Here is an 11,907-nt window from a genome sequence, read left to right on the forward strand (position 1 = left end):
GGATCCACCGAACCAGAGGACATAGCTGTTGCAGAAGATCTGGCAAGGAGGGTGAGATCCCAAGTGGAAACTCCCTTACATGAAGGATTGCCTAAGAAGATGGAATGTTATGTTGAGGATAAACTGGTAGAGGTGCCCAAAAAGAGAATGTGCCCACTACTACAGAAGAGCACATCCGGGAACATCTATGTGCCATTGGCTCAGATGGATACGGAAGGGCTAAACCCCAAACCGCTGGCTTTGTTATGGGGTGGGGAAATGGATCTCATGCTTTGAAAAACACCAGAGAAATAACCCTAACAGTAGGCGATATTAAAAATTGCTAAGTAGTATTATCAGAGAGCAGACTAGGTTGATGTTCACCTGAGCCTGCATCCCAGCAATGCTGACCAACAACGAGCATGACTGGGCTGCATTCATTTCATACAGGCACCAAATATGATTGTCCCTGAGGGAAATATTCTCTGACTGCCCAGGTGCAGGAGGGTTAATGGCAGAAACCATGAAACCTGGGGAGACCGTAACCGATTTTCTAGATAGGATGAGAGAAAGGTGGGGAGAGGAGACAGAACAACCAATGACTGATAAGGGCCCCATGTCGTATTCTTTTACAATATCATCAAATAAGGGCTGCTCGCCGAAATACAAAGCGGTTTGGACAGCGTAGTAGAGCTAGACACCGAACTCTGGCTAGATATGCAAGCTCACATATTTCATTATCACAAGAAGAAACCAGAAAATGACAGGGAAAAACAGGAGCATGCCCAGAGAAACACTGCTAAGTTGGTCAAACACAAATTGAGGAAGACCACCCTCAAGGGGGTCACGTTGGCCATAAGTGTGAAAATGGCACTAGTTCTTAAGGGAGCTTCACCACATAACCCCAAGAGTTTTACTATAGGTATAATGATAGAAACCAGGGAGGTTGGCAGCAGCCAGACCCTATAGAATGTTACTATTGCCACAGAATGGGACACATTCTGGCTAAACCATATCACAAGCAGAGGTTGATGAGCCGTGGCCAGGCCCCGCAAAACTTTCATCTGTAAAACCAACCCTAGGAAAACCAGAGTACACCTTCTGCTCAGCCACAGGGAAGTCAGTCCACTGCTGCACCACCGCAACAGGGATCAGGTAGTTTGACCAACACATGGCATCAGCAACCACAGACAGGAAAGCCAGATAAATAAGGACTGGGACCATAACCGCAGCAGGGAGGGATAAATGTTTGGGGAAATAATGCCTTTGCTCAAACGCAAAACCCGAATGCGCAGTAACTTAATTCCTCCTCTGCGAAGCATCCATTTCATGCACACCTTAAAATTCAATGCACTAAAACTCGAAAGCAGGACAAAAGAGACAACTTTAGAGATGCAAGCCTCCTACTTGCGCTTGGGAAACTCAGGGCTGCTGTGTTATACTGTGTTCTGTCGATTGGGTATCCTCACTAGGGTTTGTCATTCAGAGTGCCGGCGGAAGCCTAGGCTCTGCTGCCGATCCCCCAGAGTGGGGTCAGTTGGCCACACCCCAGGGGGAGGGCAGTCTGACAAAAGGGGGTTGGGCTGGTCTCCAACCAGTTCTTAAAAAGCAGGCACTCAGGTCACTGCACCCACAAACAAATTGGGGCAGGTTCCAATTACCAAGTTGAAAGGTCCCCATTCTTGGGCACCTAGCCTGGGACTGAAATCCCTTTATGGCATGTAGTCCCAACAGCAATAGTGCCCCCAAAAAACGCCCCTTTTTGGTTCCAAAGCGAAGCTGTCCTCCAGTGCTGGAAGCCAGACTTCCTGTATGCTTGGAATAGTGAAGACCCCATAACCTCCACAGCACACGCACAAGTTCCGACAGGTTATAGAGCTCTACATGACACCAAGCCAGTAGAGGCGGCAAGGGATTTCATCAGAACATCCAGCCAGCTCAGTCGATTTCCATAATTTGGGCAAACTTTGACAAGTTCTTGCTCTTGCACCGTGCTTTCCATACAGCAATTTTGCCTCCTCATTTCCGTCATAATTCTCTAAGTAACAGCAGGGAACAGCCAGTCCAAAATCCAGAGGAAGAGATGGGCCACGAGGGAAAGGGGTGCTGGGGAATGGAAGTCTAAAACACCCATCACTGCTCAGAGCAGAGTAGAACTCACAAACTTGTTCACACCTGTATCAGGCCTAGAAATCGGCCAACACACACCGTCTGGAGGGGGCCATAGTCTGTCTCAGACCCCACAATTTCAGAGGCACAAGGGGGCTGTGGAACAACTCTCTGACCCTCCCTCCCTTTCGTGAGAATTGTGACAACGGATCATATGAAGATCTAGGGAAGCGCCCAATGACCAAATAAATGAAGCCCAAAACTAGCCCAAAAAGGTGTCTCTAGGAAAAGGGTATAGTCAAACACCTGGCGCCAGTAGGGAGGATCACGTTGCACACCACATGCCAAGACTAGTGGGCCAAATACATGACCCCTGGGCACATTGCGATCGCCGATCAACGTTCAGTGTGACACGCCTCCTCTTTATTCAACCCCTGCTCACATATAGGTCGAAAACACCACCCACACCAATGGCAATCCCATGCACACACTAGGGTACTGGAGGGCTGATGACGCTGACAAAGCACCAGTTAATTAAAATTACCCACAGATCATCTTATAAAACACTTACCAGCGTACCCCTAATCAGGCTCGAAGAGGGAGGAGGCCAGACCGCCCACAAAAATTGAAACATTAAAACATTCCATGAAAATGAATAACCCACTTTTTCCGGAATAGATACCCCAAGTGGGGCCACCCTCCGGTGCCTCACCACAGCAGATACAAATGAAGTGTGGGAGAAAACACCCCGCCCCTGAAGATGAACATGGGAACCCCTAACAAATAATTTCCGACATGCAGGGATGTAATTTTTTTTCTTATATAGCAACTAAACCTAGCTCTTATCCAACAGGTCTAAGGTCAAGCTGCTCTGCAGTGAACCATCACTTTCCCAGTATCCGCACCAGTACCCCCCAACAGGATTAAGAGTTACAAACTGCTCCAAAAACGTTCTGCATCAATACCCCCCAACTGGATCCCAAACCACACCCTGCTCCAAAGCCTTTTTTTTTCTATACTGTTACAACAAGAAACTACCATCACCAGAGGAACACAGGCATCTCCACCAGAATCATCTCAAGACCTACAATGTTTTAATACATTTATACACTTTGTCTACTAGGTTTGTTACTGCATCCATGCATTTCCAAAGATCAGTCTAGTCTAATGGAGTCTATATAGAAATTACCACCACATTTGTGTAGGGACCTCTCCCACGTCACCTATAATTATACCGCATCCAACACTAACATTCCACACGCATAACACAGCGCCCTTTTACACAACATGTGTTATTAGCACATGACCGACGTGGGTTCCAAGACAGCCAGGGCATGTTATGTCTGTCTGCTTATACCACATGTAGTAGGTGCAGATAGGCTTTACTTACTCCAAGTGGTAGACTCCAAAACAGCAAAATACCTTCTACAACTATACCTATGTAGGATTAGGGTCAAAAAACAACCTTATAGAGTAGAGCCCCATAGGTTAGTAGTAAATCTGACCCGCTACAAGACCAGTGCCACAGCATTGTACCTTCTCACCAAGCCTAGGGATGTCCAAACTGAGCTAGATAGGATGCGCAGGAAGAGCACTGTAGGGGAGAATTTTGTTTGTCCTCAAGACGTTCCCAAATAAAGGTCCTTGAAGGTAGCAAAACCACCTTACCAGTGCAGAGACACCTCTGCTTCCGCCTCCATCTGTGGCCCCAGGGTGTGGCCCTTTGTGTTTTTGGGGCTGTCTTAGTTAACAACAAGTGGACACCAGACATGGAGCTCCATCCATCTCTATGATATGAAGGGAAATGGTTCTCGTAGTAGAGGCTTGAATAATAGATACCCAGTGTCAAGAAATTTGGGACACTGAGGTGGATAGGTACACGTGGATAGAAGGGAAGGGGCAACCCCTAACTGTACCGTACCTCACACTGTATGTCTTATGTTTCATAGACAAAGAAACAATTTCGCTGGGTATGAATTAAAACTGTGGCACAATCTTGCAAATTCAGGACATGAAATTGGGCATCTCCACGCTGATGGACACTTACTGGCAGTGCTGCGAGTTTGCATACACTCAGCTGGTACCTGGATGGCTTGGCCTCTACTATCTCGTCACCATACACACCTGACCCTTGCCATTCCCGGAGAAGATATGTCAGAACTGTACGAACACTCTGTTGCATCAGGTTCAAAAGACAAAAACTTATTATTTTGGCTGGGCTTAGAACAAGGTCATTCCAGAGGAATTCAGACTGTTCACTGACACCAAGTATCAGCAGGAGGATCCATTCTCTTTTTCACCTTGCAGACAAAAGCGAACACCTACTGGCTGCAAATAACCAGGTGGGAAATGCTCAAAATGGTGAACAGCACTGTGCTCGACCTTAATGTAATCAATGAAGAACTGACAGCCATCCGTGTCGTGGTGATGCAACATTGGCATGTGTTGGACTTGATGACCAGAACTGAGGGGTGGTGTGCACGACGATCTGTGTATCTTGCTGTACGTTCGTACCTGGCAATGACATGGACAATGGGACCCTTATTCTTGCCATCCAAACATTGCACCGACTTCAAAAAGACATGCATGAGGAGAGAGGTGCCCTTGAGCAGAAGTGGTTCACGAACTGAATCTCCTGGCTCCCCCAGTGGCTGACCAATCTATGTGCGCCATTGTTGTTGGTTTTCATCACATCATATTACTGTTTTTTTTTTTTGTTTCCTGCTGTAAAAACACAGTCCTCAAATTGAGTAGAATGCAAGTAGCTAGGGAGGTGGGACAGCAAGCACCCAACAATGTGACTGTCATGAAACATGAGTTTGATAGTGTAGTTGAAAATTCAACCAGAAGAGGAATGTTAATATTGGAATAGTCAATGTCGATGCACACAGCGATACATTCATATAGAAGAACGAAGGTGCCTCACCATTATTAGGTTCCCCTGTTTTGAACTCTCCATCAACACCATCATGGCGGTATGTGGTCAGGCAAGCGCTGAGACCTAGGCCTGAGGATACTGTTGAGGTGTCACAGGTGGGGTGGCATGTAGCTGGGAGACAAATGCAAAAACAAGAAACTTAAATCAGATCCCACAAATAAGCACATCAGCAACAACACAATGGTCCCAGGAGCTTGGCCACAATAAACATACATGACCAGAGGGGTGCGTGCATTCCCAAAAACACCATTAAGTTAGATGCCAAATGTAGTTAGAAACACTTAACCAATTGGAAGACAGCACGCGCCACATCAGGCAGTGACCACGCGCTCCTCAGGCCGGACATCTGGACACATACTCGCTGGCCCACATTGTGTCCACGCAAAGTCGAGGCCCACCTGCATTTATCATCAAGACCTTATTTATGACTCCATGACAACTATTTGCCTTCTTAACGAAGAAAGGAATGTTTTAATTATTTTATGGAGCTCCGGAAATGTATAAAACACTACTCCGAACTGATGTATGTTGAGAGACAGTCCTCATACCCCGGTCTGTAACTGCTCTTCTAGCAGTAATGTTTAATTAGACAAACTCTTCCTGTATTGCCAGAAGCCTCTTGTGTTTTTATTTTATTTATTTTTTTAGGTAAATTCACATTCAAGCAACAATAGTGTACTAAAAATAATCTGTAAAAATTGGATTTCAGAAAACATATTTGTCATTTGCACATCACCAAGTAAAGTCTTCTGATTTGTTTTCAGCCTATTAAAATCTTTTTTTCATCACACAGAACTACAAGAAATGGACTTGCACAACTACTGACATATATATAAATTATTGTACAGAGTTATTTAAATGTTGAGTATTCGGATAAAGCTCGACACCCTGCAGCCTTTCATTTCACACTTTTTACATCAGGTCAGACAGTTCACCCTACAAAAACCTGGAACTCTGCTGTCACAAGGAAAAATGACAAACTGACTTTTGACCTCTGTCTCGGAAGACAGAGCAAATGTGATAAGAACAAGATTAAAAGGCATCTTTATTGCTCCTTCACTTTCTGACTGAACAGAAATTCTGTTCTGCCAGAAGGGGGGAGTAGATCTTAAAAATAGCTTGACCTGATAAAATATGACTTGCCATAGCGAGTAGAGTTTTGAGGCCTGTAAAACCTGGGTCTATGCGGGGGAGAAGGGGCAGAGGTGGAGCGTGTGCAATGGAAATTTAACCAATGTCAGGATGAAAGAATCCCCTGGGGAGATTGTTGATCAATAATAAAGAAGAAATTAAGGAATGCTTAAAGTAACCTCAGCCACTGGTGATCACTTGGGGCTAACATTGGCACTTTGTGCTTTTTGCTGTTATTTCTGCTTAAAACTTTAAAGATTCAGTTTTCCGGATTCCATTGTTGGATGATTTGTTTTGGTATTTTTCTGTCATTTTTTAAATTAAATTTTACTCTTTTATTTAATTCGGTTTGGGATTTTTGTTTTTCATTTTCACTTTATTACTGTTACAGTGCTGCATAAATAATTTACACTATGGGTACTCTCAAACAATTTCCCAGGGGCCAGAAAAGTTGGTCTGTGATGTGCATGAGGGCCACACTGATGCCAGCGGGGTGGTGGTTGGCCGGGAGTATTGACAGTAAGGCAAATATAGGCAAAGCTAAAGATATACATCTAGTGGCTGAATTGAACAATGTGAAACCAGAACACCTGGAATTAATCCCAGATTCCCTACTTTTCCAAAATGTACGTTCCCAGGCAGTTGTTTAATTTCAATTTCCGACTTTTTCTTCACATCACATACAGGATAACCTCAAAATACATGATTTCAAGTTTTGCGCTGTACAAAACCTGCTCCTGTGTTTGGTTTAATATACTATAAAGTTGTTCATGTGTAATGGGAGCCCAGGCAATTGAAAACGTGCACATAACTACTGACTTGCCTCTTCTTTTTTTTTTTTTTTTTTTTTTTTTTTACTATTAGCGTAGTTGTCAAGGGTAGCAGGAAGAATTAATGTTTCTAAATTCATGTTTGAAAATTAGCACTTTTAAATGAATACTTCTCAATGCACTGATATAAAAAAAATTGTATGGAGGGGGAAAGGTTCTGCATGTTAAGTAAATACAGTTTTGAATTTCGAAGTCTGTCCTATTTTTACATTTTGCTGCAAGATGTCTTTAAAAATGAAAGTGTTTCTAAAGTTAAGTTTATGACTCTATAGATACTTCCTTTTTTTAACACCAATTAAGCCTGAAATAAATGCTTGCCTGTCTGTTTAATATTTTTTATTGTTACTTGAGTAAACAGCTGCCACGTGCTCCTGTTGCCCAGGGGGCCGCATCTAAAGGTCAAGGGGGCTGACTGCAGGCTCTACTTTGAGTATCCATGCTTTACGTTTTGCCATAAGCTAAGCCTGTTTGGTGCTATAGCTATCAGCAAGTTGAGATCAGGTTAATTTAGTAACCTTAAGGGTTCATCCTTTCAAGGGTTATGATTGTTCCTTGAGGTGTGTAGCCACCCACCCTAAATAATAATCAAATATCCTACACATACGGGCACCATTGGGAGGCTCAAGTTAATGCTTTATCTCCATAGGCAGAATTGGTGTTGCTTGTGTGAGATGAAGATCGTTTGCTACCCTTGCATCATTGACAAGGTTAACGCAAAACCAGGGGGGCCTTGCACCCTACTCATGCTGACCAATTCTGAAGCTGACTTTAGTGTTATTGTCTGAACTGAAAGGCCCGAAGTGAAACTGCTGCAATGAAAATGTTGTAAACCACTTCTGCTACCATACACTCAGCAAAATCTTTGCCAGTACAGGAAAGCTTTAGTTATGTTTTGTTGCTTTCCCTTCTTACAGGTCCAATGGATTTGAACAGAAACGATTTGCCAGGCAAGCCGATAAGAAGGCAGTCCAGGAAATTGCCTACAAGTGGAGCGTGGAGGATATGTGACATGGCGCTAACTGGGTAGTTCACACGAATCTAAGGATCAACTTGCTGCTGGTACTCATAGTGAAGCAGACCACTTCAAAACATGATCCATGGCAGAAATTATGAAAAAAAGCTGTCAAGACCTTTGTAGAACCCAGCATGGGCAGTCCTTTACTGACAAGGGACATTTTCAGAGGGGCTTGCAGCTCTCAATGTGAAGCTGTTGAAAAAAGCTACACAAGTCGATGGACATTAAGCAGCTTTAATGAATAATGGATTTGCTGTAATGCTATCCTCTGAAGGTTGGCATTTACAATGAACTGGAGCCTTAGGAAATGGCTTAATGGAGCTTTGCCTCCATCTCAGGGTGGTGCACGTTGTGAGGGAGTCTTCACAAGGTGTATGCCAGAAAAGTATCACTCTGAGCCCTGTTCGTCTGGCTCCTTAGATCTTTTTACAAAATGTATTTTCTTACTCCGAGGGCCCGCATAATTCGTTTTTCATCACGGACGTATTTTTCAGTTTATTTATTTGACAACTTACCTTAATAAACAAGGTGTTACAGTTTTGCTGTGTGGTGGATTCTGTCTTGTGCTGCCAGTGTAGTGTTGAGGTTAGCCTTGTCATGTTCTGTGGGCTTAAGGCATTCTGTTTTGGAGCTGCAAAGAATTTTCTCCTAATTTTCATCTGTATTGTCAAATCTGGAACACACTGGACCTTGAGAAAAGACATCTACTAGGGCACCTTGTATTTTCTTCTGAGCCCCGTCCTCCCAATCAGCCCTATCGATAAGGCTGCATTGTGAGCCTTCTAGGCACCATAAGTGTAATTCGAGGGGGTGGGTTGTTTGGGGTACTACACCCCCTAAAATGTATTCTGTAGTAAATAGTTGGGTACAAGTGCTTTCAGTCAGGTAAAGCAAAGTGTGTTGGATTTCTGTTGGGATTTTTACATGCCCACACTGACAAAAACAAACACACTCTCTCTTGTCTATGTTTTGAAGGCCATAAAATGTTAAATAGTAAAAAAAAAAAAAAACATTGTGTTTTAAGTGCTGAAAACAATCAACACTCCATTCTCTTTCAAGTCCACCCCCCCCCCTTTTCTCATATAATGTGTTTTAACCAGATGTCCCAGCGTGATTGTTGGAAAATCTGAAGAAGCCTCCCCGCCCCCATCCCTCAATTACACTGACCAAGCTACATCTCGGCTAGGCACTAGCAGTGACACAGTTCCTCAAAAGGTAAGGCAGATTGTGAGTGTTAGCATTCAGTCTGGCCATATGGTGGGGATGGCAGCATCATTTTCTTTGGTAGGTTCTTGGCCATGCTGGTGACTTGAGAGGGTGGCTGAACAGTAGCTTGAATGGACTAATACACTGTTGGACACCTACATATTTTACACTGACAAGTGATTCTGACAAGACTGTTTTCTCTGCAGCATGGTTGTGGGGTATAAGATTTGCTTTTTTAAGGGGCAGTTTTGCTCTGTCTTTAGCATGGATCTCTGTACTGTGTCCCCTGATTCTGTAACAGGCGTGTTTAGTTTGAGGCATTGGTCTGTTGTTTTTGTAAAGGGATAGTTTGCAACTCAAGCAGGTATCTGTTCAAGGTGACCATGCTTTGTTTAATCTGACCACTGCTCATGACCTACAAAAACCACCAATATGCCTTAAAACACTCCTTACTAACTTTGTATACGACTGCCACTGTCCAACCAGGAGCCCTAATGACTTGTGCCTACCCCTATAAACTACCCATACCTGAACCCTAAAGACACCTTACTTACCACTATGGACTATAAGCATCCCTGAGCCCCAAAAGCTCTTTAATACCCTTATGGAGAGAAACAGAACTTCACTGTAATAAGGAGATCAAGACAGTCTTTTATGCAGAGACTATAGGCTTCCATGTATTGTGTATAGAACTATGGATGAGAGATAATGGAAGATGTTTTTCTGAGGGGTTCTGAGTGACATCAAATAAGCAAAGCGAGAGAAGCTCAGTTTCTTTTTAACACATCACTCGGAGCCTTGCGATGAAAAGCATCCCCTTTATTCACCTTTTACTTGTCTATATTTTTATGTTTTCTGTGACCCCTAAAATCATCTTCCTCTTGGTTCTAATAAAGTCTTCAAGCGTTCCAGTCACATTTATAAACACCATACAGTTCCAGTCAGAGATGGAAATGACAGTTGGAATCCTGATAGGAGAACAATTGCTGGCATAGCCTCTATAGGAACTTTTCCAAGAGGGGGGTAGAGGGTGGGGAGACAAGTACAAAATGGGATGTATGTTCCAACACATCACCTCATCAAGGAAGATTAAACATGTAGTGTGGTATGGGATGTTCAAATATAAATTCACTACAACAGGTTCCAACCCCCATATAATATCCTCATGCCAACAAGGACCTGGGCGCAAAATTTAATAAGGTTATTCGCTTTTCTAATATTTAGGAAAGAATGGCTTTCATTACGTTTAGAAGAACGTACCAAGAGGGGAAAAGGAGGGGGAACGTTTTAGAGGGAGGGGAATGTGATGGCTACAATAGGATGCAAATTAAACACTTCTTCATCATCAAGTAAAACAGTGTTCGGTGGCATGTGTAGCTGCAGATACACATGCTGTGCATAGTCCGCCGTCTGGTGTTGGGTCGGAGTGTTACAAGTTGTTTTTCTTCTAAGAAGTCTTTTCGAGTCACGAGACTGAGGGACTCCTCCCACTTAGGTTCCATTGTGGATGGGCGTCGACTCCATCTTAGATTGTTTTTTTTCCGCCATCGGGTTCGGACGTGTTCCTTTTCGCTCCGTGTTTTGGGTCGGAAAGTTAGTCCGAATCAACGGAAAATTTGTCGGTATTGTTTCGTTCGGTATCGGGTTAGATTATAGTCGACACCGAATCTTGAAGAGCTCCGGTAGCCCTTCGGGGTAATTTCGATCCCCCGTCGGGGCCTGGTCGGCCCGACCGCGTGCAACATCGAGACTGATGGAACGGACCCCGTTCCGATTCTATCCTAAATGCCACAGGAAATATCTCTATACAGACCAACATTTGGTCTGTAACTTGTGCCTGTCACCCGAGCACAAAGAAGAGACGTGTGAGGCCTGTCGAGCGTTTCGGTCGTGAAAAATGCTCCGAGACCGAAGAGCCAGAAGGTTGCAGATGGCGTCCACGCCGACAGGACAACGACGGTTCGAGGAAGAGGGAGAAGAAGAAACATTCTCCATCCACGAATCGTATTCCGAAGAATTCGACGTCGAAGAAACCGTGAGTAAGACGTCGAAACAAGCATCACACGGAAAAACAGACAAAGCCCAGGGGACGCCACTGCCAACAGGCCATGGCTCAACCCATAAAGTAGGTGACCGTCCATCGGCACCGAAAAAGGGCGAGCTGGTGCCGAGGTCGTCCGACTCAGGTCGAGACACAGGCACGCAGCAATCTCGGGACCAAGAAAGTGCCGCAGAAAAGGGTCGACACCAAGACAGCGGCACCGATGCTGCTCAGCACAGAGACAGCGGCACCGAAGCTGCTCGGCACAGAGATAGCGGCACCGAAGCTGCTCGGTACAGAGATAGCGGCACCGAGGATGGTCGACACCGAGAGGGTACGACACCGAAAAAGAGAAAGATATCGTCGGAGCCGAAAACAACAAAAGACACGGTTTCGGTGCCAAAACGCCCAGCAACCGAACCGAAAGCCAGTTCCTACTCAGAGGAACAATCACTGTCCTCCCAACTACAAAGACACAGATTTGAGGAGGAATTACAAACAACAGAGGTAGATCACACGCAAAAGCGGATCTTTATACAAAGTGGTACAGGGAAGATCAGCACTCTTCCCCCAATCAGAAGGAAAAGGAAACTAGATTTCCAACAAAGAGACAAGACACCACAAGCAAAAGTGGTAAAGAAGGTAACTCCACCACCCT

At 44.4% G+C, this 11,907-nt stretch overlaps 1 protein-coding gene across 3 annotated transcripts in view; it reads left to right on the plus strand.

Annotated features, from left to right (window-relative positions):
- BUD13 (BUD13 homolog) overlaps positions 1–8,541 on the plus strand; it is a 133,385-nt gene extending 124,844 nt beyond the window's left edge. For 2 of the 3 annotated variants that reach the window (XM_069224954.1, XM_069224955.1), the window contains exon 11: positions 7,902–8,541. In XM_069224954.1, the coding sequence (XP_069081055.1) occupies positions 7,902–7,995 (94 nt within the window). In that variant the 3' untranslated portion in view covers positions 7,996–8,541. The remainder of the gene's footprint in view (positions 1–7,901) is intronic. The other variant, XM_069224956.1, reaches the window with a different exon arrangement.
- Positions 8,542–11,907: the final 3,366 nt, after the last annotated feature.

The sequence above is a fragment of the Pleurodeles waltl genome, chromosome 3_1, assembly GCF_031143425.1.
Source record: "Pleurodeles waltl isolate 20211129_DDA chromosome 3_1, aPleWal1.hap1.20221129, whole genome shotgun sequence".
Taxonomy (NCBI): Eukaryota; Metazoa; Chordata; class Amphibia; order Caudata; family Salamandridae; genus Pleurodeles; species Pleurodeles waltl.